Raw genomic sequence first — 20427 nt, forward strand, 5'->3', positions numbered from 1 at the left:
TTCGATCGACAGAGAGGCAGTTAACGAACTTTAGATTTTTGAGTTTCGCGGTAGACATATATCATACTACTCTTTGCGGTAGACCCTCTGACCTGACGAGCGATAAAGCTCGACCCAAAAAGTGGCTGTCGATTATTGGTCGTGCATTATAAGGCTGCGCATTAACCGATTGGACTCCTGTCAATGTCAGTGCCAGAAGTCAACAGTCAATTGCGGGCATCTTTCTCTGTCACTCTAATTACGCCTTAATCGGCGTAAAAAAGATAGATGCTCACTTTGCGAACTTCGGTGCTCGCCTGCTCGCGGTAGATCTTTATCTCTCTGTTTTTAACGATTTTCTGCTCTGCAGATTTTGGATGGTTCTTAGTTCTGGATATTGATTTGAATTTAAACTAAATTAACTAACAACAAATCGTTAATCGCGTGTTCATTAACCATTACCTTTTGTTACAACGTTAAATCGATCGCTGGAAACCGCAGTTACTAGTGAAGCCTTTACGTTTCGAGATATCCCGGCCCGATGGACACGGATTTTAAGTCCTGCTGAGAGCGAGCACCGAGCATATTGAGTCGGTCGCAAAGAAGAATGAATGAACGAATAAAGAACGAATGCGAGAACGAAGACGAAGACTCGCCGGGCGTGAGTGAAGAAGAAACGGCTGCTAGCCTTTACACTGATTATGAAGAAGCTGAGAGTGCACAGAATGGTCAGATAGACCATCAGGTGAAGGTAGAAGAGGCTGAGCAGAGTCTGTATGAGGAACATGAGGTGAAAGATGTGTTGGGCCCTGAAAAGAAAGTGGTTGTAATGCACCAAGGTTTGTTGTATAATTATTATTCCTAACGTAGTATTTATTAATAATAATTATTATTATTATGTGTGAATGCACAGGCAGCTTAACGCTGATACGTGCACATCAATGTCCACTTGTGTTTTGTAGTCTTTGAAAGTGTTCATCGAGTTTGTTTTTAAAAGAGTTTATCGAGGGTGCACTGATCACTGACTCGGGCAAACTGTTCCACACTTTCACTATGCGGTTAGATAGGAAGTGTATAATATGGGTATGTGTGTAATATGTGTATGTGTGTATGTGTATGTGTAGTGTGTGTATAATATTCTATATGTATAGTGCACAACTTTGGGAACAAATCAAATTATTTTATTAAATATTTTTGATTTGTGTTGTAAGCAGTCACACTACTATATATAAATTATAAACTGAAATAGACGGCATATATTAAAGAAAAATTGACAAAGCCCTCCAGTGCTGAAGGCCGGATTCGAACCGCGTCTTTGGCAATCCGGGCTAGCGCCTTGAACCCCTAGGCCACCTCCTATACTGTCACTACTGCCACTATATATGCCTATAATTCTATATAGTGGCAATTTTAAAATGTTGGTTAAGGCTTCTACAGATGCAGCTAATAGCATGCGGTTTAGATAATTGCTGGCTAAGAAGGAGCAACAAATGGGGCTGGCTTGCCCTGTCAATCCCTAGAATTGTGTCAGTTTTTTTTTATTAGGAATTTTAAGATGCCAGCCCTTTGAGCCAAATCTCATACTTAAAGGGGCAAGCTATGATGGCGCCATCTATGCAAACCTTTGACAGTTGCCAACACCATTCTATTGATTGATCAAATCGTATGCAATTGTAGATTTATATTCAAATTTCGTCAGGTGGACGAAAACTAGCACAATAACCCTACTTACTTATTTCAAGGGTGCATTCCTGAGCTTAAATTAAGTCACTTTCTCAAAGACAAAGGTATTCTAATTAACTCTATTTTAGTGATAATCAATATTTGTGCCATTTTCAACCAAAAGGGTACTTATTGTCGCTTGTCAGTAAGGCGCTTTTTCCATATAGCTTCAATTAGAAATCAACCTTATCAACAAGCGACAATGTGGTACCTTTTGGTTGAAAACGTCACAATTTATTTTTATCCGATAAGGCCCACACACTTGCCTCAGGGCCTGTTTACATATTGATTAGTGATTAGTAGGAGCTGTACGAGTTAATACATTTCCTACTAAATGCAAACATTGATCGATGTTCAAAATGATATTGATATGTCAAAGTTTTCAATTGTTTGTTTGAGCAGGGGTGCGAAACTCCTCGCTTCGGGCAAACTCGGCTCGTTCGCCTCAGCATTGCTAGCAATTATTAGGGTTGGCACAACTTGACGTCCCTTTGCGTGCACGACCACAAATAAGATAATGACTTGAATTTTGACAACCCTAAGCCATAAATTAGAAAGGGATAGCATGATTCGACCCTGAACCGCTTTCAAACTTCGGTTTTGTAGGAAGTTTCCTTTCTGTACGGTAGTACTATTATTTATACTGTGGTTCCAGTGGGTGTAAATTCAACATCGTTTCAGAAACCATGGGCTCAGGGATGACCTGCTCTGTCCGACTTGAACACATGCGTGTGGACATGGAGCTCCGCACATACAGGATTGGTGATAACATTCAGGAGTTCCAGCATTTCCCGACTTGCGAAGACAGTACAGGAAATGAAAAGAAAAAGAGTAAGTTTAATAAAGCAGATACGCTTTTCATATAGATTTTTGTACATTGACCCGCCCGTTGCTATCTCCAAAGATAGATGTAACTCCGCTTCAAGAAAACACTTACGGAATGGCTACTAGACAAATGCTTTTACTCAGGAAAGGACTATTTAGCAAATAACCCTAATATCTAGTTGCTAAGATCCCAACTAACTTTAACTTCTGACATAAGTTACTCTGATTTAATACTATAAAATTGTTAGATACTGTTTTGACTATGATTTTTTTTTTTTTTTTTTTTTTTTTTTTTTTTTTTTTTTTTTTTTTTTTTTTTTTTTTTTTTTTTTTTTTTTTTTTTTTTTTTTTTTTTTTACTAGCCTAATTTAGTGTCCCACTGCTGGGCAAAGGCCTCCCCTCGTTTCCTCCACTCGACCCTGTCGTTTGTAGTGTCCCGCCAATCCGGATAAAATGCGTCTAAGTCGTCCCGCCATCTCCTTTTCGGCCTGCCTGCACCCCGGCCAGCACCATCTATGGTGTTCCGTGGGTCCCACTCGGTACTCGGTCTTTCAGGGTGCATGCGGCAGACATGCCCAGCCCAGTCCCACTTAAGCTTAGCGGTCTGGACACCTACATCTACAACTCGAGTTCTGGAGCGCAGTTCCGTGTTTCTGATTCTATCAGTTCTGCGAACACCTAGTATACTGCGCTCCATCGCTCGCTGGCAAACCTTGAGTTTGGACTTTAACGCCTTAGTTAATGACCATGTTTGAGCACCGTAGGTTAGGATAGGCAGGATACACATGTCGATGAGTTTGCGCTTAAGACACAGGGGAAGGTCGCTATGAAATTTATTTTTGTGTAATATCTTGACATTTAATTTTCTGTGATATTTTGGTGGTAGTGTATACATTGTTCGCCTCTTATTGTACTTGTAAATAAATATTGTAAATATTGCATGCCTTCTCTGGTAGAACATAAGACACGCTTCTTTTAAATGTTTATCTACTTATGTAATACTATGTTCTTGCAATAAATTATTGATTGATTGATTGATCCGTAATAGATGGTTACAGTCTAAGGAAAAAACGTGCATCGAAAATCCAAGAAAATTTGATTCTCGATCAGATGGCGCCACCACCTTTGGCCTACTCTCGTATAGATGGCGTTGACGGTTTCGTTTGTTATTTAACAATTTTAACGTATTCGCATATCAGTGAAAGGACATGGGTCAAAATCATATAAAAATAATTAATGCAAATATTGCAAATTAAAAAAAAACATTTATCCATATATAAATACATTTTTTGATATTTTTATTTTTAGTTTTAATCGTGTGTCGATAGATGGCAGTGAATTTACTGTGGTTACAAAATTTACTATGACAGTACCGCTCTATCCTATTATATCCTCTTTGCTATCTGTATTGCACGCGCATATAGGTATACTGGGTGGAAAAAAAATGGGCCCTGGAGGGAAAGTGCCTTAAAACCTTAAGTTAGCTCATTTTACTTAAAGGAAACTGGTTATAGTGTTACATAAAAATTTGGTACATTGTCACCGTGGAAGCGCGTAGCACTGTCTTAGAAACTAGTTTAAAACTAAAAAGTTTATTTATACAGATATGTTTATTTATTTATTTATTCCTGTGCGCTAATAATATTTTCTATGTATTCCAGATCGCGCTCAACATAAAAACATAACGACGCTACCAGAAGAATCTATAAAGAATGAAATTCCACTTGAACATCAGAAAAAGCATCTTACAGAGATGCGATATAAATGTGCCTATTGTACTTTCTCCAGTAACAAGAAAGAGTATTTACACAATCATCAAAGTACACATACTGTCGAAAAAGTCGAAAAACCACACAAATGCTCGTACTGTAGCTACGCTGCATGTATGAAAAGTATTATCAAAGTACACGAGAGGATACACACTGGTGAAAAACCTTACAAGTGTAACTATTGCAGTTACACTAGTTCCACAAGCAAAGTTCTAAAAACACACGAACGAATACACACTGGTGAAAAGCCTTATCAGTGCGACTACTGTACTTACGCCAGTGCCAAGAGATGTGCATTAAATCTCCACGTAAGAACACACACAGGTGAAAAGCCTTACGAGTGTAAATACTGCGGCTTCAGAGTTGCCAATAAAAGTCATTTGACAACCCATGAAAGAATACACACTGGTGAAAAGCCATACAAATGTAACTACTGTAGCTACGCGAGTGCCCATAAAAGCGATATAAATGTTCATGAACGGTCTCACACTGGCGAGAAACCATACACGTGTAACTACTGTGATTACGCTAGTTATCTAAAAAGTAGTATAAAAGTCCATGAAAGAAAACATACTGGTGAAAAGCCATACAAATGTACTTACTGTAGTTACACTAGTGCCCAAAGAGGGCATTTAAAGGCACATGAAATGACACATACTGGTATAAAACCCTACAGATGCGACCAATGTAATTTTGGTAGTGTGTTTAAAAGCAGTTTACTAGAACACAAAAAGGGCCACTTACACCAAGCACAATTGACGAACACTGGCCCCCTTTCGCAAGTGCCCGGCGACCATATAGATGTAATAAGCGGCAATTAAGATAATGACGGCACTACATACATCTATTTTTTTTTATGTGTTCGTGTGTTAGTCGGAATCCTAATAGAATAGAATAAAACTTCATTTTATATAAATTAAGTTACAGAATTATGGCCCGCCAAGTGCAAGTAGTATTATTTTATGTAATATATGTTTTAGGTTTTCGGAACTTATGTACGAAATATCATTTGATGTTTACCAGTCGCTTTTCGGTAAAGGAAAACATCGTGAGGAAACCGGACTAATCCCAATGCCTCCAATGAGACCTAGTTTACACTCTGGGTTGGGTCAGATGGCAGTCGCATTCGTAAAAACTATAGTGCCTACGCCAATTCTTGGGATTAGTTACCAAGCGGACCCCAGGCTCCCATGAGCCGTGGCAAAAATGCCGGGACAACGCGACGAGGATAATGATGTTTTAGGTTTCAAAAAGAGAAATTGAGATAGATGCAAACTTTAAGTATTTTATCAAACACGACACACTTTACCAATTTTTAACATATTAGAATTAGACATGATTGACAGAAAAAAACATGGTAACCAATACCAAATAAAAAACAAAAATATAAACTAGAGTTCTCTACGCTAATATTATAAATATATCTAATGTGAAAGCCCTCATTATTTGGTCGTGAAATATTATATTTACATCCCGATTTTTATAAAGATTTTAACAGTTACAGATTTTCTCACTGATTATTTTGTTAAGTAACGCAGTATTGATATCTTAAGACTATAAAACTAGTTAAGTATACTTATGGACAAATTTAGAGGAACGCAGAAAAAGTTTAATTACAAATTTTGAAATTACTTTAGGTGCTGTAATCCAGTAATTAAAACTTTTTGCGTTCCTCTAAATTTGTCCATGGGTATAATTATTAAATAAGTTATTATAATAATACTTAGTTTAAGAAAATGTATGTCATATCCTGGCTGTATTATTTTATAACATAGTTTTTTTACAATGGTGCAATTTTTTTTAAAATACAAAGCCTATATTGCATAGACATAGTATATACAAGTAGTTATAGACGCGCCACCGAGCGACCAGGGTAAGAATATTCATATAAAATTTGGGCAGTATACGATTTTTTCTCTTTCACTCTTATAAATTTCGGTATTTCACCATCGCCTCCTACCTATGATGCCACCCGGTCGGTGAGGACAAAGCATGGCACTATTTTCTCTTTCCTCTTATATGAATCGCAATAAGACTATCTTTCTCTATCAAAGAGTGTCAGGCCCTTGCTATATTGTGTCCCTCTGCTGGGCAAAGGCCTCCCCCTGTCTTCCACCACTTCCCACGGGTTTGTGCATGCTCCCGCCAGTCGCCACAAAAAAGTCCAAGTCGTCACGCCATCTCCTTTTTGGCCTGCCTCTGCCTCGGATCTGTGGTCCCCATTCGGTCGCTATTTTGGCCCTATAGATGTGTTTCGCCCAATCCCACTTGAGCTTGGCGGCCTTCACACCCACATCCGCGATACCAGTTTCAGTACAAAAAACTTAAAGAAGCGCCACAGAAACTCATAAAGTTTATGCGTGGTGTAAACTTTATGTATCACTTCGCTCAAACTGCATGTTTAATATTTCATTATATAAAGTTAGTATACTAGATATAATAAGAAAGAGAAGTTAGGTAAACAGATAGCAGGTATAATCATATAAAATTAATTATGAGTGTATGTACGAGTAAGCAACCTGCCCGTGCATACATATACATGGATGAATGAATATACCTATAGATACACTTCAAGTTACTGATAAGTTTGTTAATTAATGATAACTTTGTTTTCCGCTTACTGCTCCTACACTAGCTACTTTAGATTAGAAATTATTTAATTAAGGTAGGGCACTCAAGGTCTATTAACACATTGCTTATTATTACATCATTTTTGTATATGACTGTTTGTTGCCTAAATAAAAAAAAATAACACTTGCCATAACACATTCCCGGCCTTTATGTATAATATTAAATTTATTGAACGCGTTTTTACACCTATTTTAATTTTCGAGACTGTTTTTATACATATCTTCTGGTAGATTAATTAGTAAATATCTACGTATCTTGGTAAAATATGTGTATTTCCATGAGAGAAGTCCTTATGCACATGTAGCATAAAGCCGGATTCACATTTGTCTGTCGTGTTGTGTGGTCACGCATGCACGCTGCGTCAGACAAATGTGCACGCAACCATATTCTTCTTTTCTTGATGGACTTGAGGGCGGTGTTGCCCGTAGCCAATGTCACGTAAAAGGGTAGGAACGAAATAAATGCTCTTAGAGCACGACGCTGTTCGGTGGTTGTTGTAGTTGTCTCGTAAAACCGATAGCTGGATTTTACGAGAAGCACGTGGACTACCGGCCGTTGACTCCAAAATGGTGGTTAAACACGCTTTGAGATTAATTCTCCATTCACTGCACACTACCACATTAGATTATTGTATAATAAAGCTATCGATATTACACTTTAAACAATATTAATGAGCATATTAGATTATTTTAAACCGGGTCACTCACGTATTATTAAGTCGAACCCGGACCGAAACATGTCGAGCTATTCGACTTAATAATACGTGAGTGACCCGGTTTAAAATAATCTAATATGTTTGAGTCTCACGGGAGTTTTATAGTTAAAATATTAATGAGCAAAAAACAAAGGAATAAACACGAGGCTACTATCAAGATGGCGTTCGAACCGGAAGTCCTGCAACCATATTAAATGTATGAAACCGATTGCCGTCACGCGTCACCACACAACACGACATGGCAGACAAATGTGAATCCGGCTTAAGGACCCTCTAGGCATGGAACGCGACATATATCTAGGTTGAACAATTGTGTTACAATAAACGATGATTATAATTAGTTTTTGTTCTCACGAATTAAGTTTGTATTTCTGCCACTCCTGTCACTTCTTATAGATGGCGCCAGTATATGTTTTACTTGTCTGTCTGTTGTTTTGTTTTATGAGCTTTGCCTATATTTTATTTTATTTATTTCCAAATATGCAAATTTACAGTTCTAAACCAAAGCACTTACATACTACAATAAATCATATTATTAAATTACATTATATTAATTCACGCATGTCAAACTATAATTTAAATCATTTCTTAAACTACCAATTGTACTCAGTCATATTATTAAAAAAAGAAAAAAAAAAAAACGTTTATTCAAAGATCTTACTTACAACTAAATACATATTTTCTTCTGCCAAACCACACAGTGGTTTGTTGGCAGACGAGGCTCCTTTGCATTTGTGTTAGCTGTTGATATGTAACTTAACTTTATCTTAAACCTAAACTACATAAATACAATAAATTAAATTACATTATAAATAATTCAAATTGTAGATTAAACCTTATTCCTAAAATTATTAAGTTTATATAAATCAATCATAGTAAAATTACACATGTATAAATCAAATCAAATTAAAGGGTAGTTTGCCTAGCATCCAGGCCATAAAAAAATCACTAATCGTAGGATAGATAGGTAATACCTATGCTAGCGCCATCTGTAAACTACTTCGAACGGCCAACCCCATTAGGCCATTACCTCCTCATGCTGAACCAGTGTAGATGAAATTTGGTATTTTTTAATACTACATCGGTGGAAAACAAGCATACGACCAGGCTGGTGGTAAGTAGTCATCGTAGCCTATGGACGCCTGCGTACACATGCGCGTTGCCGATCCTAACACTCCGCACGCTCGTTGAGCTCTGGCAACCTTACTCACCGGCAGGAACACAACACATGTATGTAATAATTTGAGTATAGATGTGGCCTCGCTCTGCATTTTCTATCGCATGTATAACGCGGAGTGCTCCGAGTAAGTGTTCGGATTAATCCCTGCCGCTTTTCACCATCGCCCTACGCGACAACATTACCATCTTCACCATTTAGATGGTTGGCAGTCCTCAACTGTGCGTTTCTCCAGAAACTTCCTGCCTCGCACAGCTAAACTGTGGAATGAACTGTCGCCTGCGGTATTTCCGGACCGATACGACCTTCAAAAAAAGAGCGTACTCCCATCATAAAGGCAGGCAACGCACTCACAACCCCTCCGGTGTTACGGGTGTCCATGGACGGCGGTAATCGCTTACTATCAGGTGATCCGTCTGTTCGTTTGCCTCCTGTATCATAAATCGTGCCATTTTCAATCAATAGGGTACTTATTGTCAGTTGTCAATAAGGCGCTATTTCCATACAGCTTTAGTTTGAAATCAACCTTATTGACAAGCGACAATGTGGTACCTTTTGGTTGAAAATGTCACAATTATAATTTTTATCACGGAGATCATCATTACACACGCAGACGAAACGCGGGTTGAAGCTTAGCTTAGCAGTTAGTAACTGCACATTAGTTTCAATGCCTCTGGAATACTCTGAATTAGCCTTGTTCCTAACTGTAGTCTGCCAAACAATTTTGTCAGTAGAAAAGTTCAAATTTCCTATGGGACTATAACCCTTCGCGCCTGCATTTTTTAAATTTGCCCCTTTTTTTACTGACGGAAATGGCTTGACAGACTATATTTCAAATTGATATTCATATATCTCGAGATATTTAAAGCATTTTTCAAACAGCATGGGTACGGTGACAGATGTCAATTCCCGACAGTTTATAACAACCGCAAAACGCAGTCTTGCAAAAATGTACTGGATGCATCTATCACCGTAACCATGCTGTTTGAAAAATACGGGGCCGTGCGCGCTGGAAGATCTGCCATCTTGTGGCCTAAATCGGAATCATAAACTGTAAATTGACACTTCACGCCAAAGCAAATGCTGCCCTCTACAGTTCACGTACGTTTTCTTGCGCATTGTAGGTTCTGCCATGTTGTGGGCTACATTGGAAGCGTAAGCTTGACATTTACACTTCGCGCCAATAAACATGGGGGCTTCTGTGCTGCCACCGTTCATGCACGATCCCTATCTCCTGACTTCGGACCAACTCGGCTTCGCTCGGCTCAGCATAGCTCCATGCAATTATTAAGTTGTAACACACCGTCGCACCGCACCAAGGTCATTGTCCGACGCATCCATTCTCGCTCTTACTTATGGTTGCGTCGCACAATGACCTTGGTGCGGTGCGATGGTGTGTTACGGCCATTAGGGTTGACACAACTTGACGTCCCTTTGCGTGCACGACCACAGATAAGATAATGACTTGAATATTGACAACCCTAAATAACCGAAAGGGATAGTGTCATAATTTAGAAAGGGATATCATGATTGGACCCTGAATCGCTGTCAAATTTCGGTTTTGTCGGAAGTGTGGTACGGTCCCCTATAATGATGTGACAGACAGTCGGACGGACAGAGTAGCACCGCGAGGGTTCCTTTTTACCTTTTTTGGTAGGTATAGAACTATAAAAAGACAATTATTTAATAAGAAACATTTATTCCGACTCAAACCAAACATATATTATCTATAACTGAATTACACAACTTACAAGATATTTATAGCATACCATAGACATGTATAATACTTAGATTCGATCAACATTTAATGCAACATATGTAATACATACGATGTGGCTGTACTTAATAAATAAAACAAAATAAAACATTTTGGCAATAATTCATCAGTGAAAGACAAAAAAAGAATAATAGATAACATGAAAAAAAAAAAAAACCTAGATTCCTACTAAATAGTAGTACTTCAAGCGGTTGTCAAATAAGTCTTAACCGAGATTCCTAGTATCAAAGATAGATATAACTCCGTAATAGATGGATACAGTCGAAGGAAAAAACGTGCCTCGAAAATCAAGAAAATTTGATTCTCGTTCAGAGGGCGCTACTAGCTTTGGCCAACTGTCGTATAGATGGCGTTGACGGTTTCGTTTGTTATTTAACAATTTTAACGCATATCAGTGAAAGAACATGGGTCAAAATCATAAAAATAATTAATGCAATAATTAATTAATGCAAATAAAAAAAAATGATTTTATCCATATTTAAATACATTTTATCGTATTTTTATAAATCTTCATTTTTAGTTTTAAAGTGTGTCGACAGATGGTAGTGAATTTACTGTGGTTACAAAATTTACTATGACAGTACCGCTCTAGTATAAGTTACTCTATGCTACTATGTACAGTCGAAGGCAAAAATATCGATCCAGACAAATGGCTCAAAAATATGTGAACACGACTTTATTGTCTAAGGTGTAAGACCGTACACATATTTTTGAAACTTTGGGAATGTATATATATTTATGCACTTGACTGTACCTAAAGCGGTTGATCAATTTATATAGTATTTAAGAACGACTTTTGGCCTTATACTTAGTCAGGTCATAAGTTCTGTCACAAAGGTTTTGACTGATAAAATGTAACACAAAGCTTTTAATACAAAAAACTTAGCCATGATTGAAAGCTTGTTTTATACTGATAAAAACCTAATATACTGTCCGCGCGCCAATTCCGTGCATTCGGAGGTCGGGGAAGTGGGGGGGGGTGCGCCGCGCCCGTACGTACAAAATGACACCACCGTCACGACGCCCAGAATTCCTAACATTCCTCAGCCGTGCACGGAATTCGCGCGCGGACAGTACATTGTAATTAGTTTAAAATTTTGATCGCGACTTTATTTACTAGTTATTTTGGGATTGTCGTTAGAAGCGAATACGCGGCTGAATTGTGAAAAATTATACTTCACAAAAGCGAGTAAAAGACTGTGTCACATCAAAGATAGATATAACTCCGTAATAGATGGATACAGTCTAAGGAAAAAACGTACCTCGAAAATCACGAAAATTTGATTCTCGATCAGAGGGCGCCACTAGTTTTGGCCTACACTCGTATAGAGGGCGTTGACGGTTTCGTTTGTTATTTATAATTTTAACGTATATCAGTGAAAGAACATGGCTCAAAATCATAAAAATAATGCAAATAAAAAAAATCATTTATCCATATTTAAATACATTTTATCGTATTTTTATAAATCTTCATTTTTAGTTTTAAAGTGTGTCGACAGATGGCAGTGAATTTACTGGGGTTACAAAATTTACTATGACAGTACCGCTCTAGTATAAGTTACTCTATGGTCACATTAATAAACTAACACTTGTCGATATTTATTTAATCATTAGCACTAGCAAGTTTTTGCCCTCAAGAAAGCGGGCCAAGTTCATGAATGTTTTACTTTACGATGCTATTTTAATGTACAGATGTAGTGCATAATTATTTTCCTTAGTTTTCACGGAAACGTACGCGCGTGCCTTGCTATCTCAGTCAGTCTCGGTACAAAAAGTACTGAGCTTAACTGAAGTAGCATGACAAATACGAACGTGTCCGAGAAAACACGATGGAAAACAATAATGCACTACATATGTTAGCTACATTCTTGAATAATATTTTTACATTAAAAAAAAACTGCTGTCAGTTTACTCCTAATTCTGGATAACAGTAGTGTGCAAAGTATCCCTGTATTTCCCAAGTAAACCTAAGTCCCGATGTCCTTTTAAAAGGACTCTGGGACTTGGAAGCAGGGATGTTGCGAATATTCGCATCCGCATCCGCAACCGCGGAACTTCCGCATTATTTTCAACATCCGCATCCGCATAAAATCGATGCGGAGCTTAATGCGGATGCGGATGTGGAACAGGTAGGTACAGGAACGTCTTAGCGGCGGCGTAAGTGCTAGGTAATTTCGTCATTAGCCAATAGGAATCTCGTTTCGTTTTTCTGATTCGTCGATCGAGCACAGCCTATGACGGACAGCGACAAGAAGTGAAGTTTGTTTTATTTGGACTTTAGTATGGTAATGCGATTGTGGGGCACCTATATTCTTGTTCAAAGACTAAAAGTCTCGTTTTTTTTAAATAAAAATTAATAGTGTTAAATTAATAAAAATTAATTTGACGTTTTTTATGTGCCTAATCTCGACATCTGCATCCGCGGATGTGAGCCTTTAAAAATCCGCATCCGCATCCGCGGATGGTAAAAAAATCGGCATCCGCAACATCCCTGCTTGGAAGATTAAATATCACCATTAGTTTTCCTCGTTTTCCTCCGCTTGTTCACTATGCGTCTGCACATGTCTATTAAAATTGAATTTATCCCTAAACTCCTTATTGCATATATCACAAGTGTACACCAAGTGCACTCTTTGGTGTTTCTTCAGCTCCCTTTTGAGGGCGAAATGTTCGTTACATACTTCACAGACAATGGTTTTGTCTCGCGTGTGAGTCGCTTCGTGCCTCCTCCTGACGCCACCCTGTTTGAATTGCCTCCCGCATACCCTGCAAGCGTACGGTCTCTCGTTCGTGTGCACTCGGGAGTGAATAACCAATGAGGGTTTGCAGCTGAACTTCTTTGAGCATGTTTCGCACGAGTAGGGTTTATCCCCACTGTGAACTAACATGTGAGAGTTTAAATGCGCTTTTTGGGAGAACTGCCGCTGGCATAAATCGCAGCTGTACGGCTTGGTTCCAGTGTGTATGCGCTCGTGTCTCACTAAGTCCGCCTTTGTTATAAAATGCTTGCCGCAAATTTCGCATATACGCGGCTTGTCACCGGTGTGTAATCTGTTATGACTGTCTAGTTGGAACTTTTGGACAAAGCTCTGCCCGCACGTTTTACATTCAAACGGTCTAACCCCAGTGTGGTTTCGCTCGTGAATCGTCAGCTTATACATGTGTATGAACTTCTTTGGACAAAACTTGCACGAATACTGTTTCGCCTCTTCCCCTTTGTGTAAAAGCTCATGCAGCTTCAGTTGGGTTTTTTCTCTAAATTGCTTCTTACAAATTTCACATGAGAACGGCTTGTCTTCTGTGTGAGTTCTTTCATGCTTAATCAGATGGCTAGAGCACCTGAACGCTTTATTGCAGAGTTTGCAACTGTATGGTTTCTCGCCAGTGTGAATCCTCTCGTGCGCAGACGCGTAAGTCTCACACGAAAACGTTTTGTTACAAATACCGCAATGAAACGGTTTTTTATACTTGTGATAGTTAAGATGTCCAATCAAATACTTTTTTACTGTAAACTTCTTGTTGCATAGATCACATTGATATTTTCCAGTCTCTTCGAGATCAGTGTTAACTTTTCCTTTTTTCTTTCTTTCCTTGAACCTCCTTCTGAAAAGAGTTCCTTCGTGCATGGAAGTAGAGAGTCTGGTTATCTGTAGTAACATGCTGTTATCTGTGGAGCCCCAAGTGGAGCACCCTAATTGATCTGGCACAATGAATTCTTCAACTGCCTCTTTTTTGCATGTGTTTTCTTCGAGTGCAACTGGAAGGTAATTTTAAATTAATCAAAAATCATCAAATATACAGAAAAAAAAAACATAAAATCAAAATCTGACAGAATTCATATACAATAGGTTAACAAAATAAAAATAAAATAAATAAAAATATTGAAAACGCTTTTAAAAAAATTGTTTCATTTCAATTTAATTCAATTCAATTTATTTATTTATTTATTTATATGTTTATATTACTTATGAAAGCAAAATAAAAATAATTAAATAATTATAATAATTATTATTATATTTTAATGTAATGGGTTGATACCTAAATAAATAACATTTTTATTTAATTATTTATTTAAAAGAATGTAAAAGATCGTATATAGATCGTTTATAATTATTTATAATCGATTATATATTTGCTGTGTTATTTTTCAAAAGTAATTTTTAATAAAAAGACACGTCAAGATCGCTTAGAGTTAGACCAAGATAAGTCTGCAACGATTTTGACAACACACGCAGTGCAAGTGTTATTTTAAGCATCAAACTTCTATGAAATTATGACGAATAAGTAACACTTGCACTGCATGTACTATTAAAACCGTTGCAGTCTTTTCTTGGTTTTACTCTACTTTCTTTCTAATGCTAAAAAAACGAACTATAAAGCCCAAGGTGCTGGAAATCATTTTTTAAGGAAATTATGATGTTCCAGAATATTATTTAAGCTAAAAAAATTGTATGCACAAAAAAAGTGCCCTAAAACAGAAAATTGTCACTTTGATCCCTCCTAGCAGGGTAGAAAAGTGCCACTTTGATCCCTCCTAGCAGGGTAGAAAAGTGCCACTTTGATCCCTCCTAGCAGGGAAGAAAAAGCCCTTTTTCGAATGGGTGATGTGAAATTGTAGATTGTGTCATAAGGGAGGAAAATGACATACGAGGGGCGTTCAATATAAAGTGAGAATGAGATGCAAACTCTTTCAATATTATAAAATTAAATACTGGCCGGTAAAGCTAATCTATCTAGCTGATTGCTATGAAAAAAAAACGAACTGTCTTTTGTTTAAAAAAAAAATTACGGTAATTTCTTTGCAATGCTATTGAGTACGTTAGCGAAAATGGAGAAAATTGAACTGCGCGCCGTTATCAAATACTTGGGTTTGAAAAAAAATTCTACGGACCAAGTCAATTTAGATTAGAATTTTAGGGTCTAATGTTCCTCCGTATTCGACAGTCGCACGTTGATGCGCCGAATTTAGACGTGGAAGAACATCGACCATGGACGACCCCCGCTCCGGACGCCCTACTACAGCAGTAACTGAAGAAATTGTGAAAAAAGTCGAAAACTTAGTTAAAGCGGATCGTCGAATCACGGTTCGTTTTCGCAGAAAATGTAAAGATTTCAACGGGGAGCGTGCATAATATTATACATGAACGCTTGGGTATGAAAAAAGTATCTGCGCGTTGGGTACCAAGAATGCTTACTGACACGCAGTAACAAACTAGAGTCTTGATGTGTCAAGAAGCTTTGGACCTAATACAGCAAGACCGGGAACTTTAATTGGCGCGAATAACAATGGACGAAACATGGCTCCATCATTACGACCCTGAAACGAAACTGCAGTCTATGACACGGAAAAGGCCGTCATCTCCAACTCCGAAGAAATTCAAGGTGGGCCCATCTGCCGGTAAGGTCATGGGCTCTGTTTTTTGGGATGGTAAAGGGGTAGTAATGATTGAGTATCCAAATCCAAACAAATAGCAACATTGCGCAATGAGATCCGCGAAAAACGGCGAGGTAAACTCTCGAAAGTTGTGCTGTTCCACCAGGACAATGCCCCGACACACAAGTCCGCCGTTGCAATGGCCGCAATTCGTAGTGCTAAGTTCGATATCCTTAAGCATCCACCAGATCTCACCCCCAGTGATATCTATCTATTTCCGAGATTGAAAGAATACCTGAGTAATAGGGTCCCGTTTACCCTTTGGGTACGGAACCCTAAAAAGACTTACCATTCACAAATGCTGCTCCAGGTTCCTGCACAGATCCTGTTCCAAGCACACCGTCCTCTTCAACGTTGAGGTCGCTGTCCAAGCCCGCTTGTTCAGCCGCCTCGCTTTCTCCGTCCCAGTGTGGTTCCTCCTTTTAGAATAGAATAATATTGGTTTACGGGTGAATTAACTTTTAGAACACTTAATTTCGTGTCCTAGTCCTAGACTCCTTAACATAGAATAAATAAATATTATAGGACATTCTTACACAGATTGACTAAGTCCCACAGTAAGCTCAAGAAGGCTTGTGTTATGGGTACTCAGACAAAGATATATATAATATACAAATACATAAATACATAGAAAACATCCAAGACTCAGGAACTATCTGTGCTCATCACACAAATAAATGCCCTTACCGGGATTCGAACCCAGGACCATCACCTTCACAGGCAGGGTCACTACCCACTAGGCCAGACCAGTCGTCAAAAGACGAAAAATCAAGGGAATAATTTTTTTTTTACTTTTTTGTTTACACAGGCATTATTAAAACTCGCAGCAGAAAAAAGTTTTCTCACATACAAAAATCAGGGACACACCATTTTGGTATTTTTCTGCTGCGTTACCGTACAAAATCTAACTTTTATCTGATCAAGTTGTTAATTTTAATGTGTTAATTAAATACTTATGTATCTAACAATGCCCGTGTAAACAAAAAAACCAAGGTCAAGTGCGAGTCGGACTCGCGCACCGAGGGTTCCGTACTTTTTAGTATTTGTTGTTATAGCGGCAACAGAAATACATCATCTGTCTAGCTATCACGGTTCATGAGATATAGCCTGGTGACAGACAGACAGACGGACAGCGGAGTCTTAGTAATAGGGTCCCGTTTTTACCCTTTGGGTACGGAACCCTAATAAAAACATCAACATGGTTTTTGAAATATTGATTTTTCTTTGCTAGGGAGTCTAAAACACGAAATCGGTGTTCTAAAAGTTGATTCGTCAACCTTATTTGTAAAAATATACTTCATATAAAAATCTCTTAATTTTCTGCAATTTCTTGTCGGACTATACGTACAATATGCATGTATTGTTTGTCATTTGTACTTAGTAATAAGTTTTTATTAATAGTCGTTTACATATAGGAAACTATAGGTCTATTGCCAGAAAAATGTTACTTTAAATACTCATCTGTTTTATAAGACTGTTTGTTTCTTAATAAATAATAAAATTAATTTCAGGCAAAAAGAAAAAGTCAAACACACTGTACGTGCAATGCAATACAATACTTGAAACCAGTGGTTAAAATCCCTACTTAATATTATAAATGAAATGTCTGTCTGTCTGTTACCTCTTCATGCTAAAACCACTATACCAATTTTAATGTAAGACCTTATTGTACCTATGAAAGCAATATATTACTGATTACTGAATGAAATTTGGTATTTAGATAGTTTGTTCGTTAGGTCGATGACATCCGGAAGATTGCGGGTCACTTCTGGATCAGATTAGCTCAGGACCGGGACAAGTGGCGTACTGGAAGAGAGGCCTATGCTCAGCAGTGGGCGATAAAGGGCTGATATGATGATGATGATGAGATAGTTTGATGCCCGAGGAAGGACATAGGATAGTTTTTAGGGTTCCGTACCCGAAGGGTAAAAATGGGACCCTATTACTAAGACTCCGCTGTCCGTCTGTTTGTCTGTCACCAGGCTGTATCTCATGAACCGTGATAGCTAAACAGTTGACATTTTCACAGATGATGTACTTCTGTTGCCGGTATAACAACAAATACTAAAAACAGAATAAAATAAATATTTAAGTGGGGCGCCCATACAACAAACGTGATATTTTTGCCGTTTTTTGCGTAATGGTACGGAACCCTTCGTGCGCGAGTCCGAATCGCACTTGGCCAGTTTTTATCAATCATTAACATCATTCACATAGTGTTCGCAAGAAAGCACACCTCCGTGGATGCTGGCAGTATATATATGCAGCTTCTTTTGTACTTTTGCAAGTCAATTGTCACTTATTCATTTTACATTTGGAGTTATTTCTAATATAAACCCGGTAGACCCGTAAACACATCGACAAAATTGCATGCAGAAGCTAAGAATGTAATAAGTAAAGATATTTTACCTTTACACACACTATCTCCATCTTCACCTCCATATCTGATGATTTTCCCCCCCTCCCCTTTTCTACAGCAATATCTTTAAATTTTTCCTGACCTTTTTCTTCAGTACAGTCTAACTCATTCTTAACTATTACTGTTTCTACCCTCGTTTCGTCGTCTATTGGCTCTGTTTCCTTTTCAGACATATTTACTTGCTGTTCCTATTGAATTTGGAAATTTTAATGGAGATTTAGTCTAAATAAACATTCATTTTCCTTACAAACAATTAATGGAGATTAAGCTTCTGAATAATGAAAATAATTACATAGATTGTTAGAATAATGTTTTTATACCTCCTAGACCATGAAGAGAACCTTAAAACCCTATTTTTCTACATTAATTAAGAGTTTTAACACATAGACATAAAAAAGGATTAGATCGATTTTCGGTCGAATGTCACTGTGACGTGACAAATGAATTAATGAAATCAATACATGTGTTACCCAATCCTATTGACCCACAGATTACGTATCGTCCCGTCTTTATAATGTCTCCTCTACACAATCAATCCAAACAGTTATCAATCAGTATTTGCAGTAGTAAATTTAGTAAGCAACAAAAAAACTCGACTAATCATTTTGTCGCATTGCGTATGTTCTGTCCCTCATGGGTGCATGCGTACAGCTCATCTATAGGATTCTGCCATCTATGGCAGTAGTATCCTTTCTTGCGTGCAACGGAACGTTAAGAGGGAATTGTTTTCAACATGGAGACTATATAAAGGAGCCAAATCTCTATGTATGAAAAGTGTCCATCAAAAAACAGTAATTAGGCGGCGCCACCATACACCGAAATACTACCAAAAACAACCTACGTAATTTGGTCGGGTTATTTGTTGCCTTATATGGTTCATGTTATACTCATGTCCCAGAGCCTAACTAGCGCCACCGGAGAGATTAGGAACTATTATTTAAAGCTGAAAGCGGTCACTTTTGCAACAATTCTGCCATAGGAGATTGGCATCCTTTCTATACCATCCATAAGTTTTCAATTATCATAAAATTGTCTCATACCATGAATCTAGTATAACTGGATCGGTCATGAGGAGTGGGGGAAAATGACCGAACGGGATAGTCTTATGTATCTTTCAGTAGGAGTAGCAGAGAACGCGCTGTTATTGTTTGTCCTTGTCATAGTTTCACTTTTCCACCGCTGCCACAACCGAGGTTGTGGCAAACAAATAAGTACGTGACATGTCATGTTTGTTCGTTGCTTGTTTAATTATCGTTGTTTTGTATGAAATTGTGCTTTCTCTTATGAAATATAGTGATGGTTAGCGTTTTGAACTTTGATAAAATACTGGTGAATTATTCTGTAATCGGCTGTAATAGCCGCTCTGAGCAAAAATATGAGATCATAACCTTTCACACGTAAGTACGGTATTTTACACCTTCCTCTTAACGCAATATGTGAGAATAACATCGTAAAATTACGTTACACTCAAAGCAATGTAGAATCAAACGATTTCAATAAAAATATCACAATTATTTACGCAAATTAACAAAACATTATTTGTAAAATTATCCGCCCAAATTACGTAGGTAGGTAGGAGTCTGAGGTCAGCCATTTTTAAACTTCTTCTTAATTTAGCTGCATAACAATCATGTTAGGGATACCAGATGAAAATATCATAATTTTATGGGTAATTTTGACCTCGAAGTTTTTTCGTACTTCTAATTCCAAAAAATAAATAAACAAATGTTGTGAAGATTAAATGTGGTGTAGTTTAATTGGTGTGATTGCGATTTGTGATTTCTTTAAATTAAAACCCATAATACATTTTATTTTACGTTTTATTTACTAAACATGTTTAGTTTTGTACCACCTGCGCGAATTATAGGAGGTATTTCATTGTTTATACGCCTAAAAAGAACGGCCCATTGACATTTTATTTAACAATTTTTTAATACCGTCAAACAAGCTAACTTTGCCCCAGCGTGATATCAAATATT

General features: G+C 37.7%; 2 protein-coding genes across 2 annotated transcripts; one reads left to right on the forward strand and one right to left on the reverse strand.

Moving 5' to 3' along the window:
- The first annotated feature begins 327 nt into the window (after positions 1-327).
- On the forward strand, positions 328-7583 carry LOC134752269 (zinc finger protein 664-like). Its single transcript, XM_063687905.1, has 3 exons — positions 328-818; positions 2383-2532; positions 4188-7583. The coding sequence occupies exons 1-3, from the start codon at positions 587-589 to the stop codon at positions 5114-5116; spliced, it is 1311 nt and encodes a 436-aa protein (XP_063543975.1). The 5' UTR covers positions 328-586; the 3' UTR covers positions 5117-7583.
- A 3017-nt stretch (positions 7584-10600) lies between these two features.
- LOC134752090 (zinc finger protein OZF-like) lies at positions 10601-18636 on the reverse strand. Its single transcript, XM_063687651.1, has 3 exons — positions 18439-18636; positions 16319-16448; positions 10601-14352 (listed from the first exon to the last, which is right to left on the reverse strand). The coding sequence occupies exons 1-3, from the start codon at positions 18619-18621 to the stop codon at positions 13112-13114; spliced, it is 1554 nt and encodes a 517-aa protein (XP_063543721.1). The 5' UTR covers positions 18622-18636; the 3' UTR covers positions 10601-13111.
- Positions 18637-20427: the final 1791 nt, after the last annotated feature.

Source organism: Cydia strobilella, chromosome 24 (assembly GCF_947568885.1).
Source record: "Cydia strobilella chromosome 24, ilCydStro3.1, whole genome shotgun sequence".
In the NCBI taxonomy this organism is placed as follows: domain Eukaryota; kingdom Metazoa; phylum Arthropoda; class Insecta; order Lepidoptera; family Tortricidae; genus Cydia; species Cydia strobilella.

Coding starts and splice junctions, on each gene's coding strand:
- LOC134752269 (XM_063687905.1), top strand. CDS start 587: ATGAATGAACGAATAAAGAACGAATGCGAGAACGAAGACGAAGACTCG. Junction 819..2,382: donor AGTGGTTGTAATGCACCAAG/GTTTGTTGTATA, acceptor ACATCGTTTCAG/AAACCATGGGCTCAGGGATG. Junction 2,533..4,187: donor AGGAAATGAAAAGAAAAAGA/GTAAGTTTAATA, acceptor TATGTATTCCAG/ATCGCGCTCAACATAAAAAC.
- LOC134752090 (XM_063687651.1), bottom strand. CDS start 18,621: ATGTCTGAAAAGGAAACAGAGCCAATAGACGACGAAACGAGGGTAGAA. Junction 16,449..18,438: donor TGGAGATAGTGTGTGTAAAG/GTAAAATATCTT, acceptor CTATTCTAAAAG/GAGGAACCACACTGGGACGG. Junction 14,353..16,318: donor TGGAGCAGCATTTGTGAATG/GTAAGTCTTTTT, acceptor ATTACCTTCCAG/TTGCACTCGAAGAAAACACA.